Source organism: Rhinolophus sinicus, chromosome 2, assembly GCF_057876585.1.
Source record: "Rhinolophus sinicus isolate RSI-liver-muscle chromosome 2, RSI-T2T, whole genome shotgun sequence".
NCBI classification, from domain to species: Eukaryota; Metazoa; Chordata; class Mammalia; order Chiroptera; family Rhinolophidae; genus Rhinolophus; species Rhinolophus sinicus.
The window spans coordinates 66,908,974-66,935,086 of record NC_142502.1 but is presented as its reverse complement, the minus strand read 5'-3'; the positions used below and the strand labels follow the sequence as shown (position 1 = coordinate 66,935,086).

Below are 26,113 nucleotides of genomic sequence, written 5' to 3'. Positions count from 1 at the left end.
TTGCTTTTAAAGTTAGATGACTAATCTAGAACTCCTGCGCGATACTGCATCCACTACTTGAGCTATACTCTTCCAGGGTCAAAGATCAACCATGTTTCCATGAAAATAAGACCTAGCCAGACAATCAGTTCTAATGCATCTTTTGGAGCAAAAATTAAAATAAGACCTGGTCTTATTTTACTATAAGACCAGGACTTATATAAGACGCAGTCTAATATAATAAATATAATAAATATAATATATTATATTATATAATGCATTATGTTATATAATATTATATACTATACTATATAATACCGGGTCTTATATTAATTTTTGCTCCAAAAGATGCATTAGAGCTGACTGTCCAGCTACATCTTATTTTCGGGAAAACAGGGTATTTCTCTGCTTGTATTCATTACGATAATTATATAATATAAAGAAGTATTATATAAACCAATAAAGTATATTTGTCTGAAAAGAATGTTTCTACATAATTTGAATACTTTGGAACAACGTGATAAATATAAGCAGCAAAAAAATTGCTGTCAAATCAGATATGGATTAATCAAGTATAGAAGATTGAAAATGTATGAAATACAGAGGATTCTGCACTTAACTTACTTCACAATTGTTTTTAAGCACTTACTCCTTAAATCATTCAAAATGAAATTATACATGACACACATAAGATCTATGCACAACTGCCGTGGACTACCATGTACTGCCATGAGCGGCCAGTGGCCAGCAAGAGCTGCCGGCAGCCAGCAAGAGCTGCCATGAGCAGCCGAGGGACAACCAACTGCCTCAGCGGGAGGAGCGGGGGAAGGGAGTAGAGCACAAGGCTCATAACACCAGCATGGGCCAGGGAGCTGTGTCCCACAACTAGACCGAGAAACAACGGCTTGAACCGGAGGGCGGAGGGGGTGGGGGAAGGCGGAAGAAGGGGGAAAAAGAAAAAAGATTATGCACGCAAGAGAGGGAACTCCAACTGGTGAACCCATCCATACTTAAACCTTACTTTTATGATTCCCTGCTTTAACTGGCTTTTTTATTATCCAACCAACTGCTAATTCACTGCATGCTACTAAAACGTGTTTTCAGATAACAATAGGCTACACAAAGATAAAAAAATGTACCAGTTAGGTATAAACACTTGGACTGAGTAAACAGTTCATGGCACATGAGTAACTGTTTTTTTAAATAAATGCACAATATAAAAAAACCACATACATATGAACCAACCATGATTGTGTCACAAAGAATTATGATTAATCTAGTTCTGTACAACAGAAACATAAAAAAAGGCAACTTACAGGTCATATTTAACCACATATACGTGTTATCATAACTGAGAAATACTGTTTGATAACTACAAAGAACTTTTACGTGTATTCACAGGATACTTGCCACAAAACTAAGAACTAAGATTATAAAAGGCAAAAACTCCTGACTTCGCCCCCCATTCCATTTTCTCTACTTGACACTTCACAGCAAAGCATAAAGCTGATACTGATATTTGCTAGAAAAGTTGAACTCTTATCAAAATTACATTTGTTTCACAGAAATGCACGTACTTAGAAGCCATCTTCTTGCACTGATAGTCAGCGAGTAAGTAAATATCTCCCCTTGTAGTAACACAGACTGTGGCCCCATCACTTGCAGCAACCAGAGACACGGCGATGTCCTTATGATGAAGGGCAGAGACTTGACGAGGAGCAGTTACACACTTTTCTCCATTGGGATCTAGTAAATAACCTAAAAATACAAAATAAATCACAAAATATCCATTTTAAGAATCCAATTTATTTCTTAGATTTTGTCAAAGATTTCTTACCCAGTTGTCCACCATTCAGTCCCATAGTGTAAACAGCGTCTCTAGTCCACAGCACTGTATGAAACTTGCCTGCTGCTACTCCAATGATAGTCCTTCCTTTCAGATATTTTGCCTGCATCTATTCAAAAAGACAAATAAGACTGCAGTTTACTATATATCTATGAACCAGTACATTTCTACAAAGATCCAGTAGACCAGGGTAGCAAACACATGGCATACTTGCTACCAGTGCCCCCTTAAGGGCTAATGGCAGTCGTCACTAATAGATCTCAGCACCAGTACTAAAACCCCAACTCTTCTCAGAACACAAGACATTTGATGCAGCCACTTTAAGTCAGCAGTTTTAACATATAAAAAATTGACACAGTACAAAAACCAAATCATTGAACTTTTGTTAACAAGCAATATGCAAAACAGGCATTCTCATTCTTATTATAAAATTTAATACTTTAAAGCTAACATATCCAGGTTCTCTCAACAGTGGCACTAATGGCACTTTGTTGTAGGGGATTGTCTTGTGTATTTTAGAGGTTTAGCAACGTCCCTGGACTCTACACACTAGATGTCAGTAGCACCTGCTCCCAGTTGTGACATCTGAAAATGTCTCTAGACATGGCCAAATGGCTCCTGGGGGGCAAAACTGCCCCAGTTGAGAATATAGATATGTCTATCAACCCTGAGCTCTGAGTTAGCCACACAGTAAGAATAAAAATGAGAGGAAAATCTACCATCCCTAAAGAAGTCTATAAAATGATTAAATATGCACAAATTCCACAGGTGGAAAAAATGGATCTTCTAAAAAGTACCACAGATAGGAGACCATCTCTAATTATTTTGTGTTAATTCCTATTGATTCATTAGTCATCCCAAATGGAAAACCATTGGATTTAAAAGTTTATTAATAAAAATAGTGTATCTACTAATTTTAAATCCAGAGAATTAAACCAGTGAAAAAATTTAGTTCCTGAAATATAAAATTTTATGAGTTGAAACACATTTGTTATACAAGGTGATGATTCTAGTAACACATTACTTTAGAGCACCATTCCTAGTTCTGGTTACTAGGTCTCTGAAGCTGAGGAAAAGGTATCTTCTGGTTGTACAAATGGGAGGGGGTAAGTAGAACAAAGAATGAATGGTGGCTTTTGGATTTGTATCCCTTCATGTCAACTTGCCAGGTGTGACTTTTGTGCAGAGGCAGATTTTTAATGAAGCCAATAAGCTGAGGCTGCTGGGTGACTCACTTGCATAGCCAATTTTGATTTACATACTTCATGTTTTTTCTTAACGAGGGACTTAAACCCCAAAATTCTGAATCCCCCTCTGCTTATGAATCCTTAAAAAGTTATTTTAAGGTGGTTTGGTGCCTAATTTTCCAAGTGCTTTTTTTCTTACTTCAAACAAAACCTAATTTGTACTATGCTTAATTTCTCCTGTAAAAAATAAAGTATATACCACTGAATATAAGTAAAATAAGTTCCTCTGTCAGTACCTTCCATCTTTTTGTCTATACAGGTTTTACAGCAAATAGTCACCTTATTGTTTAAAAAAAGAGACGTTTACCTGTCTGGGCACATTACAATTGGGTGGTGGAGGGATGATTCCTAATTGATGAAAAATATTTAGACCAAACGTGTAAACACATCCATCATCAGTTAACACAACAGTATGGTCCTCAGCAGCTGCCACTTGGGAACAATTATGAGCACTCAGTCCTTCCACAAGCCTAGGGACCTACAAAGTAAACTTAACTTCAGTATAATATTAACCATTTAGATAGAAACACAAACAGCATCTGATGACACTATGTCCAAAGGACACGACTGCTACATGGCTATATGTACTGTAGGTAAACTCTACAATTCAGCGAGGGGCAGATGAGTTTAATAGGATGTGGACACTAGTTTATGAGTAAAATACAAAACCCCAATAAGACATTTCAATAAAATAATTTGATTCAACAAATTATTTTTGAACCCTTAGCATACACCAAGTACCAATTTGTTTGGTATGAATAAAAGTATTCACTGCCAAAGTAGTCATTGGTGTACTGAAGAAATAAATAAAAATACGGGAAACAATGCATCCCATCAGTGAGTAACCAAATACACGACTTCTTTTGGAGTTATCTGTCCTAGGTTCAAATCTTAATTCTGCCATTTACTAGCTATTTAATCTCAATCAAATCTCTTAAACTCTGAGTAGTTAATTTTCTTCAACTGAACACAAAATAATAATACTATTTTAGATAATAATTGGATTGGTGTTAGGAGTAGATGAACTGGTAAGTATAAAACACAATTGTCTCTGGCACAAAGTAAGCAATGAATAACTGCTATTATTACCATTGTCATTGTGTATAAAATGAGGATAACAATGCTTATAACCCCACAGAACTGTTGTAAAGCTTTATGAACAATGCCTAGATTACAATAACCCTCAAAAAATGGAAGCTATTATTATAGCTTGTTCTCCTTTTAAAGCACCATTTTATCGATGATAAATATACCAGTAGTCCCTTCATAATTTTTCTTTGATGCTTTAGAATTCTGCGTATCTAAATCCTTATTTTGAATGTGATATACCAGGAAAATCATCAATTTTTAAAAATCTGCTATCAACTGGTTTATTATTTTCTCCTTATAGTTAGTTAAAAAAAATTGTTTGTTAACTGGAGCTTCCAGTTTATCAAAATTTTACTGAAGTTACCTAAACTGTGTAATGACATTTCAATTACCAAGCATGTCTGTTCATCTCCATGGCCTAACCGTCCTCCAGGACCATGACCACAGGTGTAAACCTGCCCTTTTTGAGACAGAAACACTGAGTGAAATTTACAAAGCACCACCTATGAGGAAAAAAAAAGAATATTAGTAATATTCCTGAATAAAATATCCTTTATTTTATAAAAAAAGAAATAGTAGAATAGTGTTAATTGTTTGAGTCGAATGATGGGATCATGGGGATTCATTATACAATTCTCTCTTCGAAAACATTTAAAGTTTTCTGTAATAAAAATTAAAAATATACATGCTTTATTTTAAAACAAATAAAAACAGACATATAGGGAAAAGAACAAAGGAAGAATTAAGCATGTGTTACCCACAGGAGGCTAAACATAGGAAAATGCAAACCTTAAGTCTTCAAAAGTAGTGCCCAGTTGTTTTCAAATTTCATAAAATCTCAAAGAGCAAGAACTGAGCAGAGTGTAATATAAAGCATAAAGAGCAGCAAATAGTGATATGCTTCTAAAGAAAATAGTGGAAATGTCTTAAGAATATTTTTTAAAAACAAGAACATCACCTATACATGGGGAGTGTCGGGTACACATTATGTCCTTTTTATAGCTCTAATTTGTTCTAATATATCTTTAATATCATATATGGTTTTAAATAATTTCATATTTATTTTCAAGTTTTTCTCTCTTCCCCACTTCCTTCCTTATCTGCCTCCTTAACACCACCCCCCTTACCCTCTGACAAACACACTTACATATTTCCATACTCTTACCAGAAGACAAGGGTACTGAAATGGTTGAACTGCATCAGCAGAAGGCAATAACTGGAAACCAACAGCAGTTTCAAATATGTATGTATTTAACCCAACCCAGGCCACACTTGGCTATTTTTCAATGCATCTAATATGCAGTGTATTATTTTACCTTAATACCATTTAAAAATCCTTTTATCTTATTTTTAAACATTATTTGCAAAAACTCATAGACGGAGACAACAGTTAAGTGGTTACCAGAGGGTAAGGGAGGAGGGGGGATGGTAGAAGAGGGTAAAGGAGGTCAAATATATGGTGATGGAAGGAGAACTGACTGGGTGGTGAGCACACAATGTGATATACAGATGATGTATTACAGAATTGTACACTTGAAACCTATGTAATTTTACTAGCCACTGTCACCCCAATAAATTTAAAAAAATAAAAAATAATAATCATTTGCACTTGCATTTCTTATGCCATCTATAAGCATTTCTAACTTAGGATATACATAGCTGATTAAGAAATAAAGAAATCCTAGAATTGTTTTCCAGAAAAAGTCAAGTTCCTTTGGAAAATAAGAAAATTTTAAGCTGAACTGGAAGCTCTATCTATACATATTAAACCACTTGGTGAGTTCTATAAATACATGTGCCTATCATAAGTAACACAAAAAGTTGTCTCATTGAGCTATACCACAAGTACCTGAAAAGTCTAAAAATAAAACTTAAATTTCTAATACAAAGAATTTGTAAGAAAAATATGATCTTATAAAACCAGAAATAATACATTTTGTTCAATTTTATATTCAATATTAGAATTCCATTCTACAATTTCTGGCTTCTACTATATTAAACAACCAAAACCAGAATTTGAGACCTTCAACTTTAAAACCTCTAAATTTTTTAAGGAGTTAACTGTTCATGGCTTTTCATCTTATTTCTCAGGAATATATTATGCTAATATTAACAATCTCTTTCCTATGGTAGTTAATTCATTTGGTACTACACTACAGAATCAGCCCTTTTTCAGTGACTAATAGGGCTATCTATATAATTGGAGCTCATACATTTGCTTTCTCTTTTCTGAATGATATTCACTGTTTTCCTTCCTCTCAAACATGTTCATAGTGCTTGCTTCAACCCTCATTCTGTGATAAGTAAAATTCCTTACAACCTTAATCTCTTCACAAACACTCTCACTTCCTTGCCTTACCTGAAATGTAGCTTTCTCTTTGGGTATACTGTTTCACTCAGAACCCTACAAAGTGGAATACGCTCATTTTTTCCATAGCACATATATCTTAGGACAAGAAGGTACATTCAGCCTGTGGTTTCCTAATGCCACCATTATTCCTTCATTGTTGTGTAAAATCCCTGCTCCTGAAAAAAATCTCAATTCATGAAATCTGATTATGTCAAGTACTAACTCAGAAAAGGAAAACAAGTATCTTTCTGAAGTGCCCAACTCTGATCAATCAATAATAGCTGTTGATGCATGGAATAACATTTTAAGAAGGATTCTGAAGACCTGTTCAAGTTCAGTTTAAAACACACACACACACACACACAGTGGTATGGGGAAAGATGAGTATATCAACAATAGTAAAATCCATGGAAGTGGAAGATATCCAACATAATGATAGAAGACCAAAGATCAACCTTTACAATTATATCAAATAAGTTTACAATTACTTACATTTGAGTACTTAAGTTCACCTACCTAAAACTAGTAACACTGAGTTTCAACAATGAATTCATTTGAGAAACAACATGAAGAACTTCTTTTTTTAAGCGCTCTTAATTTTTGTAAATGGACACAAAAGCTAGAAAATCAAAAGAAGTTCTACATTTTAAAAATTAACTGATACCTGTACAGTGCCTTCTACTTTCTAACACTGCTTGACACGTGTCATAGGTTTATACTACTTCATAGTCTAATATTATTATGGCTAACAAAATCTAGGAATTAGTAAAGTTCTGTTGACTGATTTCTTTATTAAAACATGTTATCATACCTTCAACAAAGTTAACATAATCCAAATGAAAAGATGAGCTATAAAATTCAAAAGTTCTTTTAACCTCTAAAAGTATATAGATTGTACTTCAAAATACCTGCTTAATATAAACCCCACTCCTGGAGAACAGATCCACCAACTCTGGATGATGTTTGCTATTCTGGCTTCCATGTCCCAGGGTGAAATTTGTATTATCTCCCCAAGTGTAGACATCTGTAGGATCTAAAATGAAAACTGGTTTTTACACTCTTTATAATTTAAAACAAATATCAGTTTAGTTCAATTATAGATATACTCCACTAATCAGTTTACTTCAAATATGACTCTTTACAGGAACTAATTTAATTACCATATTTAGAAAGATGCTGCCAGCACTGCCTTTTAAATTATGAATCTATTAACATAATTCTAGGAATAAAAAATCAGAAAATCCAAATCAGAACAGGCCTGTCTCAATGTAAGCAACATTTGTTCCTTGTTTCTTCAGCAGCTAAAGTTTAACTGCCAAATGAGCAAAATATCCCCTGCCATATCCACTTAGTTTCCAGAAAATAACATAGTTATTTAAACGTAAAATGTTATTAATACATATAAAGGTTAGAAACGAAGCAAATATGATGCTACTTACTATTCCTACAGAAACATTAACCCTCAATAGTTTGCTCTTGACAAATGCAAAAGTCACCCTACTAATTAGGGTACCCATTACACTGGGATAGAATTTAATCACAGCTAAGTTTATGATATAAATCTTCCTTTTTATTTTGCAAGGCTCATATAATTCCATTACAACCATAACCTGAAATATGGTGTCCAAGGTAAAAATGAAAATGAAGAATAAGCCCTTACTTAGCTTGATCACAGTTAAATACAAATTATACAGTGCCCCCATTTAAATCTCTTCTCTTTTTCCCCCAATTTCCATTTCCAGAGTTCCAAGGGCAAACAAAATGGAGGAATAGGCAGAACTAGAAGAATGTGTGGATAGAAGAATCACTTCATTTTTCCCTCTACCTAGAATGCTGATGTTACCTTCTGGATGCACATTAATGAGACTTCATAGTAGTTAAATTCTATCTGTCTTCCCTCTTTGGCTGTGATTTTAGAGACTTAATACATTAAAATTTAAAAATGCAAAATAAATCGGAGTGTTCTGAATAGAAAACCAAAATTATCAACCAATATATACCAAAGTAAAAATATTTTGTAAATATCTACACACAAATTTTCTCAGCTATTTTAATAAGAATAACATTTCATTGAAATTTTCTAAGCTGTATACATACATAATGGAATACATATATACGGAATTTTCTTACCAGTACTTTTGAATACTACATGAGATGGTCTATCCTTCATCACAAGATCCAAAGCTGACAAGCCTTCTTTATCTTGAATATACAGACTAACACCATGCTGGAAAAAAAAAAAAAGGGTGTGCATACATATATTTGTATGTATGTATTTTAACAAGTTTAACATTTACCTACAATCAGTAATTTCTTATTCTTATTTATCAAAAAGCCAGATGATCAAGCTCATAAATATATTAAAAAATAACAATAACAATTACCTCCTATGACCATACCCATTTATTTTTTTCATACACAGAAGAGAACAATAAAGAGAAGTCAAATATCCAATCCTTGGTAGAATAAGAATGGTCCAGAAAACTTGAAAAAATAAAATAAGTTACATTTAAAATCAGAGTGAAGTAGATGTGAAAGTTCTCCTTGGGAAGGTTCTAGCTCTGAGTCTGTGTCAGTGTGTATGCACACATATACACTTTTTTTATATTTAAAGAGCAATGCTCCATGTCCAGGTAAAGGCTGCAAAGATTTCAGGGCAATGGCAGAATACTTATATTAGGATTTACTGTTTATAAATATAATGTGGTCGTCTATGCTCTGTATCTTTTTGCTTTGAATTCCGTTGTATCTATTATTGACATTAATACAATTATATTTATTTCTGTGTGTGATCGTTTCATCTTTCAACTTCAATTTTTATAGCATTGCTTAATTGTGGCTTCTTATAAATCATAGTTAGACTGTATCTTTAAAAAATCTAGAGAGTGAATGAGTATGAGTGTGTGAGTGTGTGTGTGTGTGTGTGTGTGTGTGTGTGTGTGTTTAAGGATGAACTTAAAGTAACCTGTAGTTTTATATCTGCACAATTCAAACATGAAAGAGAACATTTTCATTCCCACTTATTTAAGGCAGTTAGCACACCCTATCCCTATGACTACACTTCGTCTTTTAAATTATAATGGGGAGAGGGGCAACAAAGAGCTGTGTTCAATTCATATTACTGTTACTACTTTTGTTTTTTTAAATATAAAATGTACTCCTTTTCAAGAATAACTTTGAATATTTGCTGATAGTTTAATAAGACTCAACAATTACTGAGACTTATCTCTACTTGAACTAGTGCGAGTCATCACTGGCTATCCACAAAGTTTGCCTGGGTAGTTATAGGCTGAGATGAACTATGAAGTTTTTTTTACTCTGTGACATGTTGGCATACTCTGTGTTACTTAGGACAGAGGAAATCTCCTCTCACTTCATAACAATGGATTCTAATAAACTAAAACCAATTCTAACTTCATTGTGTTCCAGATGATTATAATACTTGATTTCACAAAGACTGTCAACGAACAGAAAATACTCAAGTTAGTGAGAAAACAAGTAAAACAAAAATCAGAAGTGATCTAAGATCTTAATAAATTTAAAATTGTATGTTGCCTACCACTTTCAAAAAGTTAGATATAATAAAAAACCATGTGGGAAGACCTGAGGTTGGCCTTTTTCACAGTATGAAGGGTAGATTCCATGACAGTGTTCCAAGCTATGAATTTGACAAACAGGATCCCAGAAACCTCAATCCCTGGAGAGCTTATTTTGTAAGTTTCATCAATTTGTCCTAACCTTTATTTACACCATCTGGACCCGAGTAAGACTAAATCCATTTGCATTACCTAAGTGGCCCCAACAGCATAAGGGACTAGGGACACTTTTGTGCCTTTAGAGCTCCCTCAAGGGTGGGCTCTGACACTTCAATATGCACATCTTAAACTCTAAAGGTAGTAGGAGGACCAGTGGGTAGTCTATCCCATTTCTTTAAAGATCAACTTTTTACATAATCCCAAAACAGTAGATAACTTCATTATCTTATTATGCCGTGTTTCCCTGAAAATAAGACCTAGCCGGACCATCAGCCTCTAATGCGTCTTTTGGAGCAGAAATTAATATAAGACCCAGTCTTATTTTACTATAAGACCGTCATACAAGACCCGGTCTTATATTAATTTTTGCTCCACAAGATGCATTAGAGCTGATTGTCCAGCTAGGTCTTATTTTCGGGGAAACACAGTAGCATCTAAGCATATACCAGGTCTATAAGCCTGAGCATTTCATGCCAATGCTCTACAACAAGGAGCAAATGGACTTTAGACACACCTATTCCACTGGTAACACTACTGTAGATGCCTGGCTACAAACATAGAAAACTGCTGTTTGTTTTGACTGTCTTCCCCAAAAGCAAAGCTTAAGATAAACACTGGCCTACAGGTAATTTCCTTGGGAAGAGATCCAAAAAAGCAGTGGTAAGAGACCAGGAGAGCAAATCAAGGAAGGAGGTAAAACCAATATAAGGATGTGTTATTGAGTAGACAGACCACTGTTAAGGAGACTAGTGCACAATCCTGACAGGACAATCTGGGAACCTTATAAAAATGTATCACAGAATAACTGTCCAAACAAGGGACAAAAGGGGGAAGGAAATATTTACCATCAGTTTTCATTATTCATTAGCCAAGAGTTGCTCTACGGGGGCTTTAGCGCTCCTGTACTCTTGACTGGCCATGCATTTGCCAAGTGCTGGGGCATAAGACGCATGCAGTACAAGCCAGAAACAAGGTGCGGATTATACCTACACAACGGTACTGGAAGCCTTTTCACCAATGGTTACCACAGCTGTAGCCAGATAAGAGAAGTGAGGCCAAGATGATAGGAAGTGGTTCAGCAGAAGTAGCTCAATCACTAATCTTTCCAAACTGGTTATGAGCAAAGTTGAATGAGTTTAATATGGCTCTCTGGCTACTGCTGCTCATATACTACCAAAAAGGTCAGGATCAAAATATCTTGAGACTACATAATTTCCGGTGGGGTAAAACAGGGATGTATTATTCTACTCTCCTTTCAAGCCTATTCTTTCAAGCTTTGATAGTACTTTTGGATAAACTGGCTAGATGCCCTCCTACTAGAGAATACAGAAAAATAAATTCTTTTATATTCAAATGAAATGGTTTTAACATCATAAACCAGGAATAGTATTAATAAACAACTTGTCCTGCTAATTATTCTGGGGGTGGGGGTAGTGGGAAGGGCACAGGACAAGGGAACTTCAAATCAGTTATTCTGTTTATAGTTATTCTATTGTAGTTTGAGGAGACTTGTCTTATTTATAATTTGACAGTTAACTGATGTTGTTTTGGTTCATGTCCTGGTTCTCCACTCTACTATTCTGTGAGGTATCTAATATCCCTCTAAATAATATCTTTTGCTTAGGTTACCATAATTGGTTTTTGTTGCATGAAAAAAAGAACTCTAATACACCAGCGTTTCTTAAGCACTTTCCTATTTGCTTATTTAATTCTTTGGTTCTGGTCTCTCTCCTCCTACTAGAATAAAAACTCAAAAAAAAATGGATTTTGTCTGTCTTGTTCATTGCAATATCCCTAGCACTTACAGTACTGCCTGGTACACTTCAGACAACTCAAAAAAACTTTTCTTGTTCCCAATACTTTACAAATAGTATATCATTTAATCCACACAAGCTTATGATTCGGTTAGTTCTTTCATTTACAAATGGGAAAATATTAAAGCAAGTTTTTCCAGACTAGTAATGTAGGTAAACCACCAGTATTAAAAAAACAATGGTACAGCAATAACAGATACAGCAGGACCTTTCAAGCATAAACTTTTGTGAACCATACATCCTGTCATAGACTCAATGAGCCAAAGAAAAGTAGCATAATATAGGCTGTTTTTACTCTAGCTTTTGGCAGAGAAGTTTCTGCTAAGGTATTTTATCTTTGGCAATCTGAAACTGATAGTATGGATGTATATTTTTTGTACAATTTGTTTGGCACCTAATTTAAAATGTCTATAGCTATAAGGTTTCTATCAAATACAATTCATTTAAAACTGTGTATTTCTGTATGGTCTCTTTCTACCAATCCATAATACCTTAAGAGCTATAGTTGTCATCTGAAGTACAACTGACATGAACCCCCATCAATGAAGCCTGGGACAAAGCAAAGAAGAATGTGGTATACTAAATAGATGAAAAGTTTCTGGGGAAATATTTCATCAGTGGAATGCATTGATGTTAGATGTCTACCTCTGATCAATAGGAATCTGATGATAATAAAAGACAGTCAAGCTAATGGCAGGTAGCCCAAGGCACAACTTTTTGACATCTCTTAGCCAAGGTGGTGAACATGACTGAGGATTTCTAAAGGGAAATGAAACCTCAAAAGGAGGAAAGGTCCAAACTTCAGGCCAGATGCTATTTCAAACTGAAGCCCTAAATCCTAACACCCGAATGGCAACCCCTAGGATATTGTGTTTCCCCGAAAATAAGACCAGCCAGACTATCAGCTCTTATGCGACTTTTGGAGGAAAAATTAATATAAGACCCAGTCTTATTTTACTATAACATAAGACTGGGTCTAATATAATATAATATAATATGATATGATATGATATATGACATGATATAACATAATACCGGGTCTTATATCATAAAAGACCGGGTCTAATATAATATAATACCGGGCCTAATATTATATAATACCAGGTCTTACATTAATTTTTGCTCCAAAAGATGCATTAAAGCTGATGGTCCAACTAGGTATCATTTTCGGGGAAACACGGTACCAGAAAATCCAAGAACACTCTCAAGCTTGATAGCACTGGCAGTCATCTAATTTTCCAGCAGAAACTGTTAAAAAACCAAGGTTCTAGAAGTGGTAAGGGGTTAAGAGTAGAGCTGATAGAGGCTTCCACTCTTACTAACCTAGCTTTCCCTATAAAAGAGATTATAATAAGGGAGTTAAACTGATACTCAAAACTTTTAGATATAAGAGGAATTAACAGTAATTAAACACAAGAAAGGCTTGTTCTTCAACAGAACTCACTAGGGGAAAAAAATTAGAAAGGTACTATTATTATTCTCTTTTTGTAATCGATGAACCCGAGGTTCAAGATTTAGTAACTTGTCCAAGATGACTCAGGAAGTGGTAGACCTACAGAGTTCAGCTCCAACAAAAAGGATATTTTACTATTAATACTGTATTTCCCAAAAAAATAAGACCTAACTGGAAAATAAGCCCTAGCATGATTTTTCAGGATGATTGTAATGTAAGCCCTACCCCAAAAATAAGTCCCAGTTAAGATCGTCAGCCAGACAGATGCCTTCAGTACATCCACCGCAACACAGGACATATTGAATTATAAAGTAATATTAATATGTAATTAAATATAAATAAATATTGATATTAATACTTAAAATAAATAACATAAATTATAATTAAGTACTTGTAAATACCCAAGCGGGCACCTTTGGATGAGAGTTAATCGCCTATGTAAACAGATGAACTCAAGACTTATTGCCGAATGATCAATCGGAGTATAGACACAACGCACGAATAACGTGCGCACTTGATAACAAACGGATGTGGTTGTGTCTAATATGAATCTTCATATTTCAATACGTTGTGTGTTGTAACGGACATACTTAATGCACTCGTGTGAAATCAAGAAATGTTTTCTGAATTTGGGTGCCTGCACTTTTTCATCGCTTTTGTGTGGACCATCATTCTTAACTGTCATCATTTTTGTTGCCACTCCTGTCTCGTAAGTTTTCAATTAACACTTGATTTAACGGACATAACATTTTGACCCCCACACAAGACGAGTGCAAAAAGAAAGAACTATTCTGTCAAGTACAAGAAATGAATCGTGGAGGACTCCCGTGGCAAGAATCTTATGGCTTTCTGCAAACAGAAGAAGGTGGATCTCCGAATGATCCAAAAATGGCAAGCAGAGTACAATAACCTCAGTCAACAGGTGGACGAGGGAAATGCTAAGAAGTGCAAGTGTAGATCAGGTCAGCAACCATTATTTCCAGAGCTGGAAGACATCATCTGTGAATGGATTGCTGAGAGGAGAGCAAAGGCTTTGGTTGTGCGCAGGGCTGATATTCAAGCATTTGCCATTGCAATGGCACCACAGTTAGAAATATCCCCAGAAGAATTCAAAGCATCACAACACTGGCTGGATGGCTTCCTTTAGCGGTATGAACTGTCTCTAAGAAGATCGAAGGGCCGGCCCAGTGGCTCAGGCAGTTGGAGCTCCGTGCTAACTCCGAAGGCTGCGGGTTCGATTCCGACATGGCTCTCAACCACACGGTTGCCAGCTCGATTCCTTGAGTCCCACAAGGGATTGTGGGCAGCGCCCCCTACAACTAAGATTGAACACAGCACCTTGAGCTGAGCTGCCGCTGAGCTCCCGGATGGCTCAGTTGGTTGGAGTGTATCCTCTCAACCACAAGGTTGCCGGTTTGACTCCCGCAAGGGATGGTGGGCTGTGCCCCCTGCAACTAGAAAACGGCAACTGGACCTGGAGCTGAGCTGTGCCCTCCACAACTAAGACTGAAAGGACAACAACTTGAAGCTGAACGGCACCCTCCACAACTAAGATTGAAAGGACAACAACTTGACTTGGAAAAAAGTCCTGGAAGTACACACTGTTCCCCTATAAAGTCCTGTTCCCCTTCCCAATAAAAATCTTAAAAAAAAAAAAAAAAAAAGGATCGACAACACTGTTCAAGCTGGAAGATACTGAAGTTATTAAACGTGCACTTGTATTCAAGTCCTTTGTTGATGGCATCGACTTTTCTAAATGCCAACTCTCCAACATGATTGCTGTGGATGAAACTGCAGTGTTTATGGGCCAAGGATCTCAAATGACAATTGATCAGAGAGGTGCCTCATCAATCTACTATATTCCCTCCACTGGTTACGAAAGCAAAGGCTTTGGTTGTGCGCAGGGCTGATATTCAAGCATCTGCCCTTGCAATGGCACCACAGTTAGAAATATCCCCAGAAGAATTCAAAGCATCACAACACTGGCTGGATGGCTTCTTTCAGTGATATGAACTGTCTCTAAGAAGATCGACAACACTATTCAAGCTGGAAGATGCTGAAGTTATTAAACGTGCACTTGCATTCAAGTCCTTTGTTGATGGCATCGACTTTTCTAAATGCCAACTCTCCAACATGATTACTGTGGATGAAACTGCAGTGTTTATGGGCCAAAGATCTCAAACGACAACTGATCAGAGGGGTGCCTCGTCAATCTACTACATTCCCCTGGTTACGAAAGTGCATGTGTTACCTGTATTTTGACAATTCGTCTGGATGGAAAGAAAGCCCCACCTCTAATCGTCACTAAGGGCAAGAAAGATAAGGTTGAACATGTTTCAGGCATTTATGTTCTTGAAAATGAAAAAGCCTGGCGCACAAGCAATTATAAGGAAGTGGGTCGACTTAATGCTGCCACTTGTTTTGCGAGGTGGCCAAAGAGGTCTGCTAGTCTGGGATTCAGACAGAACTCACCGCGCAAAAAACATGAAGAACTTCCTTACAAAGAGAAGAATCAATCAAATAATGATTCCCGCAGGAATGACTGCCTATCTCCAGACTCTTGATATTGCAATAAACAAGCCATTCAAGGACCATTTTAGCATGGAAATCAATGACTAAGTTGAAAAGAGAATAGAGAGAAATCAGCATGGAAACTGTGAAGCCTAGCCTGCAAGAGGTCATGGTGAAGAATTCATGGGATAAAATCACTGACAGCTGTGTTGCTAATGCACTGTGAGCAGTCTACATGGACAAGAAATGCTCATTTAAGGGGAGCTCTATTGCTGGACATGAGACATTGGGGCCAATGATTCTAAAGGAAATGGAGTCGCAAGAAATTCAAGTCGGAATTCGGGGTTTGGAGAGTTATGGAAATGTTCCAGAAGAAGATGACATGACTGTATTTGAATAAATGTAGATTTTTATACATGAATAAATGAATAAATGTACATTGTCATACATGAATCAATGCAGGTTGTTGTACATGGAAAAAAATAAGACATCCCCTGAAAATTAGCCCTAATGTGTCTTTTGGAACAAAAATTAATATAAGACCTAGTCTTATTCTCAGGGAAATATGGTATATACTGAAAATTATTTTGATCAGCAAATGTTACTACATAAAGACCACTATGTAAAGACTTTCTTAAAAGTCAAAAATAGATGAAGACACCAAAGATGAGCTTCCTAATGTGAGCACATGTTCCTTGGGGACAGGAACTGCTTTGTTTTTCTCTGGATCCTCCACAAACAGGACAAAGTGCCAATACAAAAAAAAAAATCTTTCAATTTAAAACTCATGACTTCTGATAGTGAATATTTAATTTGCATTCAATAGTAAAATGACATTGGGTATATCTCAAAACACTTCATTATTTAGCTATAAGAAATTTGGATTTCATATACCTGATGGGCAATTACAAATAAATTAAGCTGATTCTAATTATTAATTTTTTGAAAGAGTATAAACACTTTATCCTAGCCAAACAAGAAATAACATACCATTCAAAAACTTGGTCCCTAAGTGATGTACACGTACTTCAATAACTAGTATCCTTTTAAAGTAGCTAAAATGGTTATTCAAAGTGAACCATCTTTCTTAAAAGTACTAAAGGATACACAGTACTGATTAAACAATAAAATGTCTGAGATTTACTTCAAAATAATATGGGATGGAGAAAATCAGTGGGACATACATAACACAAAATTGGCCAACAGTTCGTTGTATCTTGTAAACTTTGGTATATGTTTAAAATTTTACATCATAAGAACTTTAAATAAAAAATATATATGGGATTTGAATTCTAAAGATGAATTACAGCAATAAAAGTAACAATTAATAAAAACAAACTCAAAATTTTTTTGGAAAGTATGTTGCATATATGAAAAAGATTAAGAAAAATATATGCCAGACCCAACAGTTTTAAATAAACAAATGACACTTACCTTCAGTAGAGACCAAACACAATCAATATGTCCATAAAATATGCTTCTGTGCAAAGCTGTCCATCCTGACTCCATGTCTTTCACCAATGGATCCACTCCTTTTTCAATAAGCCATTCTAACACTCCTTTCTTCCCACAGGAGGAAACGAGGTGGAGGGCATTTCTGCCAAAGGCATCCTTGATAGTTACAGCATTGTAACAATGACTGGAGAGAAAGGCCTTAATCTGGTTTTCACTCCCCTTGGTCACCACAGAAAGGATATCCAAAGCATGCTGCAGGGATCGACACTTGGATGTGCAGTCAGGGATGGAAGAATTCATCCTAATTTTTTTTTTTTTTTATACTGCTTACTTCTTCAGAATAGTCATACAAGACTAATTTTAAAAAATGAAAAAGCCAGGATACAAAGATGCTTTCAGAAACAGTTATAGAGAATAAATGGCCTGTTTAGGATTGTAACTTAAATCCTCACAGCAAAAGTATAAAACTATAAATCTTTGTATAATTTATTTTGGCACTTAAATCAAAAAATTATAAACAGCTCTATAAAGTTTATCTCAAATACAAGTTCTTTATTAAAAAAAAAAAAAACACAACTGTGCAGTTTATAAATTATTCCTGGAGTCAAGCACCAAGGGGGAGTGAGGAGGGGACCTCCCCCTCCACACTGTCTGATCCTTTTAAATATCCATAATTGCAAGGGTGACCTATAAGAGAAGAGGAAAGGAAGTTTAAGTAAAAATACAAAATTTATCTCTCGCTATCCTCAAGTACTTTACTGTGCAACTACCTCAATATTTAAATACCCCTAATTCCTATTTCAAAAAAAAAGGAAGAGTCTATCAACTTTCACCTTCACATTTATAGTGTTCTGTATCGACAGCAGTCATTCTGACCTTTTTTCCAGTCTCATATTTAAGGTTAACCTCTGTATCTGTACTCTGGAGTCCACCTCTTTCCTTCCAGAACTTTCATTCTTTCTTGCCTGCATATTTACCCTCTACTGGTTATGTCCCTACAAGTTACACACACACTTAAATCCACCATCTTTATAGGAACCTCATCACAAACCTTTACCTCTTAAATCTGTACCACCACCACCCACCCACAATAACCAACTCTCTCATGATTTGATTTTTACTAAGTCCCAGGTACCATGCTAACTAACATTCTCTCTGCCCAGAAGATCCTTCAATATAGGAAATGATAATTAAAGAACATGTATCAAAACAACTGGAGAGCTATACAGAAAAAAATAACTTTAAATACTTAGTTTATACCTTAAACCAATATAAATTCTAGATGGCTCAAAGACAAACATAAAAAAATGACATCACAAAAGCTCTAGATGAAAACACAGGAGACTCTTTTACATAATCTCAGAGCACAAAAGGACTGTGTAAGTATGATCTGAAATCTAAGTTATAAACAAGAGAGTAATAAATTCAATCAGTTTAAAACCTACATCAAAAACTTTTAAAGACAAAAAACAGCAAAAATCTTCCTTTAGATAGTCTCTACAAATCATCATGAGACCAACAAAATAAAAGTCAAAGACTTACATTTTTCAAAAAAAGAAAAAAAACTTAAATGCATTTTTAAAGAGGTTCACCTCATACAAAAGAAATACCAATTAAAACTATGAGATGCCACTTTGTACCTATCAGAATGGTAAAGATTAAAAAAGTCGATATTGCTATGTATTGATACAGTTATGAGGAAACAAGAACTCTACACGATTGTTGATGAAAGTATAAATTAGTATCACTTCTATGTAGAGTAATTTAATAATATTTATCAAAATGTAAAATACATTTTCCTTCTGTCCCAAACAATTTTACTCCTAGAAATTTATCCTGTAAAAATATATCCATGTATGAAATGGCCTAAGTACAAGAACATTCACTGCATCATTGTTTGAAATAATAAAACATGGGAAAAACTAAATAGTTAAAAGAATTACGGTATGCTCATGCAACAGAATATAATTTATGTATCAGAAAGAATAAATCAGCTATATAATTTGATATAAAATAATCTGCAAGATATTGTAAAATGTCTTTTCAAATGGAATGCATTTCTAATATCATTTGTGAGAAAAATGTGTATGTATGTACATGTTTATATTTGAATATGCATGAAAGAGGTCTAGAAAAATACACCAAAAATGGTGAATAGTGGTTGCTCCAGGGAAGGGCACCAATGGTTGGAGACAGAAATGGAAGGCAGACTTACTTTTTACTGTGAACCCCTTTTTAATGCTTTACCACATGCATGCACACCTATTCAAAAATAAATGTGTAAAAAATATAAATAAATGCTAATACAGAGGGTGCCAAAAAATGTATAAACATTTTAAGGAAAAAACTGTATTAAAATTGTAACACTCAATATATACCAATAAAAAAAGACGAATACACGTGATGTGTATACATTTTTTTGGAACCCCCGGTATAATGATTAGAAAGGCCATTGGAAAGTATAGAAAACTCAACCATCATACATGAGCCTCTACCTTCCTTGTTTCCAATATGCTACTCTATCTGCTTTGTTCCATTCAGACCTGGAGAAATGAATATCATTTGTCAACTATTTGATAAACTACTATTCTTCAGTTTCTTCACAACCTGTTAGAACACTAACCACAAGTACATTGGAAATTTTATATATCTAGAGTGGACTACTTTACACTGAGCATTTCTCATCATTTCTTTATTTATCATCTCCTAATTATTTATCTTCTCCTTTCAGTATTTCTGTTCTCTGGATTTTAAATGAGTAGTCAATTCATTTATAATGCCTAGATTTTCAAAGCTTTTTAGCAGAATTTCTATGTATATTCTCTTCTCCAAGGTATCAAACCATTATACTTATATTCCCCAAAATATTTTTTTTAATTTTAATTTATTTTGAGTGTTGATTTGAACCACAAACAAAGAGTGTGGTACTTAGATGACATAAAGAAAAATGTACCAAAGCCTCAAGTAGTTTAAACTGTTAAAACTGGAACATGATATGTGGCAAAATTCAAATATAGTTAATTTCATTCTGTTGAGGCTCTAAAATTTTGCCATCGTTATATTTTCAGAGTCTTCACAATACCTGAAAGGAACTACTTATTGGTGAATCACTCAAACCCTATATGAAAGAATTAAGATACAACAGGCAAGATCTCCCTAATTTGTTACTACATAATTTAAACATTGAAAGGGAAAATAAAAGGAATATTAAATATAAAAGTGATACCATAATAAAATACATATATAGAGAGAGAAGCACATAGAGAATACTACAAACATTAATATGGACGTGACTAAGAGCTATCATTTATGAGAGCCCTACATATTTGGATACAAATATAGCAATGCTGGCTGCTACCAATTACGTAACTGTGAAAATTACGTAACTGTGAAAATTACGTAAACTCTCCAAGCCCTTACTTATTTCCTCATCAGAAAAAGGAGACAATACCACTAATCTCACAGAGTTACTGTAATAATAAATAAAACTGCTTAGCATGGTACCTGGCACCAAATATGCATTCAAGAAACATTAGTGTTTATTACTATTATTTCTTCAATAATGAAAAGGTAGCACGTTTTAATTCCAAAGTTCATGTTTAATCTTCAGTTTCTCCATCACCTGCTTTCCATGCGTACTTTCCCATGAAACTACGCATGACCTCCAAATTGCCAAATACTTTTGGATACTTTCACATCTTATCTTATTTGACTTCCCCATTTTTGAGTCATCAACACCTCATTTTCCTAAGGAGTCTTTTAGAAAGGGATGATCCTCTCTCTTGTCACTTCTTCTGACCTTCCCCTGACCTTCAAATTCTAGGCTTCTCTCAATGTTCCATCTTCATTCTTCTTTTACTCTCTACCTCATATTCTCCCTGGATGATTTCAATCTCTCGTGTTGATTTTAACCTACATGTTTAAAATCCCCAAATCTGTCTCCTGCCCTCATGTCTGTCCTAAATTCCAGACCAGTATTTCCAATGTTTAGTGTAAATCTTATTTACGCATTCAACAAATGCATATTGAAGGCAAAGAAAACAAAGGAAATCAACATTTATTAAGCATCTAATACATAGTGGTTATTTCACACCGCAGAGATTAAGCCACCCAAATCATACCACCAGTAAGAGTTAGAATTCAAATACAGATCTGTTTAACAGTCAACTCCAAGCGATCTCTACAACACTACACTGCTTCTGCAAAGCACCTACAATAGGTCACAAGGTACTAGGAATACAAAAATAAATAGGACTTTAATATTTTACATAGAATAGTTAGTAAGTACAGGTTCACAGATAAATATTTAAGTGAAAGTATAGCTCATTTAACAACTGAACTGATTGAACAAAATTTATTATCTATTACATGGTCTCTAGCATCAAAGGGTTGCAGTTTTGCAAAAGAGACTCATTTTTTTTAAGCAAGTAATAAAAAATATGACTATAAACCTATGGTAAAGATAAAACAAGTGACACACAGGAATGGGGAATGAACAAGAGGAATCCAGGGAAGATTTCCCTCAGGAGATGTATACAGTAAGACTTAAGGTGAGTACATGTTTGCCTGATAAATTCAGGGTGAGTAAGCATTTGAGGCTGAGGAAACAGTAAATACGAAAACACTAGAATAATCTTGGTCCATTCTGAAAATTCCAAGTAATTCAGAAGACAGAAATGAATAAGGCATAATACATACACAAGGATGAACTACATTATGAACAGCATCATGTGCCTTTTTTAGAGATAAACAAAGTGTGCATTTCAGAGATACATTTAGGATCTTGAATTGACAAGGGGTGGTGATAACTCCCAGGTTTCTGGCTTGATTACAGGTAAGGCAACCAATAAGAATATGGGGTGAATACTTTGGAAATCAGAAAAACAAACTTAACAAAGGAACAAATAAAAATTAAAGTTGAAAATTTCTGTTTTATATGTGATGAATATGAAGTGTTGATGGGAAACTGAGTTGGAGGGGTGTAGCTAGCTACAGGCAATTGTTCACCCTTGAAGGCTGGTCCACCACAAAGGTGTTCGCCAGTGGAGGTTGACCCCTAAACAATGGCTCACAATCCTACTTATCCTTGGTTAAGTGTTATTTTCCAAAAACACAAATCTGATCACATGTCACTCTCCGGCATATCCAATCAAACTGAACCAATATCTATGTAGACACACCTTGGAGATTGCAGGTTCGGTTCCAGACCACCACAAAAGCAAGTCCTAATCTTTTTGCTAGTGAGAGCTCTCGCCTTCAATTTATAAAAAAGACACTACATCTGTGAAATGCAATAAAATAAAATATGCCTGTATTTCGTGTGCTAAGAATAGTAGCATTACTTCAGGAAGACGATGGCAGACGATGACCATGTAGCATATAAAGTTCATGCTGAATTCAGAACACCTGAGCTAGTAGCCCAGGTACACTACTAACTAGCTAGCTAAACGACCCTGGGCACGTTATACAGTGGTACCTCGGTTTTCAAACATAATCCGTTCCGAAAACTATTCAAGTCCTGAAAAGTTCGAAAACAGCCGACAGCTAAGCCTCAGGATCTTGCACTAAGCGGAAGCCACATGACATGTTCGACTTCCAAGGCGTGTTCGAAAACTGAAGCACTTACTTCTGGGTTTACAGCGTTCGTAAACCAAAATGTTCCTCAACAGAGACGTTCAAAAACCGAGGTATACTATAATTTTCTAAGCTTCCATGATCTCACTTGTAAAGAGATAACAACTATTTATCTCCTGAGTTGTTCTGAAAAAAATAAGACAATTCATTCCTAACAAATGTTAACCAAAAAAAAGGAGGAAAGGGGGGCAGCCGTTTTGGCTCAGTGGTTAGAGCCCAGCGCTCATAACACCAATGTCACGGTTCGATTCCCACATGGGCCAGTGAGCTGCGCCCTCCACAACTAGATTGAAAACAACGGCTTGAGCTTGGAGCTGAGCCACCAGTGGGTAGCAGGCCAGTTGGCTCAGTGGTTAGAGCGCAGGGCGCATAACACCAAGGTAGCTGGTTCAATTCCCACATGGGGCAGTGAGCTGCACTCTCCATAACTAGATTGACTTGGAGCTGAACCGCGCCCCTCACAACTAGATTGAAAACAACTTGACATGAAGCTGATGGGTCCTGGAAAAACACACTGCTCCCCAATAAATAAAAAAAAATAAAAAAAAAAAGGGAGAAAGAGACATATGGGTATACAGGTCAGAAAATGGCATAACTATTAGTAGGTCCTTTCTGTTTGGAATGATTTTCACCCAAACCTTTACAAGGCAAAACATCTAATACATACTGGACGTTTTTCATCGCAGAAAGCCAATTGTCCATGGCTTACAAACATATAATAGCATCTACCATCTTTCATATGAATAAGCATAGTGCTTTACATAATTCAACTAATTTAATTCTCTTTTCAGCTTCATTAATGCCCATGTAGATATGTTTAGCTTCATTTTACAATGAGGAAATACATTGGTGTAAAATTTAAGCAGCTTTATGTAAAGATTACTCTAGATTCTACCTATACTACCCAAAATACTCTCTTAAAATGCAGTTAGGAAACCTTCAGTGAAAAGTAGAAAAGTATAGTAGAAAAAATTACCCTTATTTGTAGTCATAGAATTGGGTTCCTACAATCTAAACCTGTGGCCAAGTAACTTAATCTCCCTAATCCTCAATTTCTACATCTGCAAAATGATAATAACCTGCCTTATAGTACACTTTTCCTACACATAAAGATTTTAAGCTCCTTAAGAAAGGGGAGGAGAATGCCATACTTCATATTTCTCACAAATATATAATATGTATTCACTAAGTAGGTTTATTTTTTTTAAAGAGCTCCCTAAAACCAAAATATCTTCTCCATCAACTTCCATCTATATTAACTGTTACAAAGATACAAATTATAGTGGCTCATAAGGAAAGAATTTAATTTTTTTTTAATTCTTTCTGTATGACCAGAAGAATATAGTTCACCTAATTTTAAAACACAAGCCCTTACTATGTTAGGAAATTAATAATTTAGCTTTATCAATACTGTATTTCATTCTAATGTTTTCTCAAATATCCTCTGCGTACAAGAGATAACTAATTCAGTACTCTATCAGTGCAAAACACAGTTTCAAAACAGAAAACTCCCAAAATTTTAGGGTGCAAGCACATCTCTAGATGTGGCAATGAATTACTGCCATATTCAGGAAAATACACTAACTTTGATACAATTTATAATAATTAACCAAGTAACTCGGAGCTCCGTTATATAATAATTGCATTCATTTGTGGTCTGTTGAACTTTTTGGTCTCAAAGCACAATGAAGGTTAAAAATGTAATTAAGTTCCTCACGTAGAATTTGGCATACTGAAATCCCTCAATACAAGTTTTTAAAGAAATTTTTAAATAATGAAAGATCTATTTTTTTAATTTATTGAAGTAAACTCTGTTTTGACTAGTTTCTGCAAATATCTGTAATAGAATTATTTTTAGAAAAACAGTTCTTTCTGCCCTCATCTACCTTTATATCAGTTTCTAAAACCAATAAAAATCAAGGAATTCAAAATAAAAAAAAGGAGTGAAAATATCAACAAGGGGCTATGCAAGGATGTGAATTTACACACCACGGGCAGAGATGCATTACCACTCATAAAAGTCACATTCTTTCAGTTTTATGATAAATTTCGATTTTTCAAATACCCTACTTCGAGGCATGGGGGGGAAAAAAAAGGTGCTACATCAATCTGCTTCCAGAAAAATATCCTGTCTGGTTCACACACGAAATTTTATGAACTACGTCGGAAAACAGGAGTCAGGGATGTCCAGGGTTATCTATTTCCCTGCTGAAGTAAAACTTTTTTGGAACCTGACAACCTGATACAAGAACAAAAGGCCTCTATCCTGTGTCCTCCATAACTCCCCCCCGCCAAAAAAACGGTTCCTTTTCACACAGTCAATTCATACTAAATTTCACAGTATCCCCAGAATGGAGTAAAACTGTGTGACCCTACGAAGGGGATAACATCTGGAGGCACGACTTCAAATTCCAGGCTGGAAGGAAAGGGACTCCGGACAACTATCTGAAAACTAGCAACGTAACAGCGTTGGAGGGCGTATCAGGCAGGTCCGCAACGTAGCTCGTGGCGTGAACAGACCATTCATTAGCTGAGGGATGTGGCGTGAAGGCGGCTGCAAGGACCCGTGACTCTCCAACCGCCCCGCGACGCCTCGCGCGAAGCCCGGCAGCGCCGGCGCAACTGGGTTCCCTCCACGCGGCCCACCCGCGACACTGCAGTCCGCGGTGACCCGCACCCTCTGGAAAGTGAATACTGTCCCATCCACCCCCCGCCCCGGGCTGAAGGCACACCGTCGCCTCGGCCCGCTCCGCACGGTCCGGCCGCGCCGAGCCCTCCCTCACCAGTCGCTAGATGAAAGTGCGCCGGCGGTCTCCTCGCAGGGGACACACGGCCGCGCAGGAACTCATCCTCAGTGAAGGCAACAGGAGGAACCGAACCGCGCCAGTGGGAGGCTGATCCCCAGACCCCGCTGAGCTCTGGAGGCGGCTGCAGCTACAGCCCCGATTACAGTCACGGCGAAAAAAGAGCAAGGAAAAAG

At 35.9% G+C, this 26,113-nt stretch overlaps 1 protein-coding gene across 4 annotated transcripts in view; it reads right to left on the bottom strand.

Annotated features, from left to right (window-relative positions):
* The window catches only part of IBTK (inhibitor of Bruton tyrosine kinase), a 104,693-nt gene extending 78,604 nt beyond the window's left edge, over positions 1-26,089 (bottom strand). For all 4 annotated transcript variants that reach the window (XR_016020267.1, XM_088795593.1, XM_019729560.3 and 1 more), the window contains exons 1-8: positions 25,917-26,089; positions 17,479-18,186; positions 8,642-8,738; positions 7,420-7,544; positions 4,554-4,664; positions 3,380-3,550; positions 1,817-1,934; positions 1,557-1,737 (exon numbers count right to left, since the gene is read on the bottom strand). Coding sequence is in view for 3 of the 4 variants with exons in the window: in XM_088795593.1 (XP_088651719.1) it covers positions 1,557-1,737; positions 1,817-1,934; positions 3,380-3,550; positions 4,554-4,664; positions 7,420-7,544; positions 8,642-8,738; positions 17,479-17,799 (1,124 nt within the window). In the remaining variant the exon portion in view is untranslated. The remainder of the gene's footprint in view (positions 1-1,556; positions 1,738-1,816; positions 1,935-3,379; positions 3,551-4,553; positions 4,665-7,419; positions 7,545-8,641; positions 8,739-17,478; positions 18,187-25,916) is intronic.
* Between the last annotated feature and the right edge of the window lie 24 nt (positions 26,090-26,113).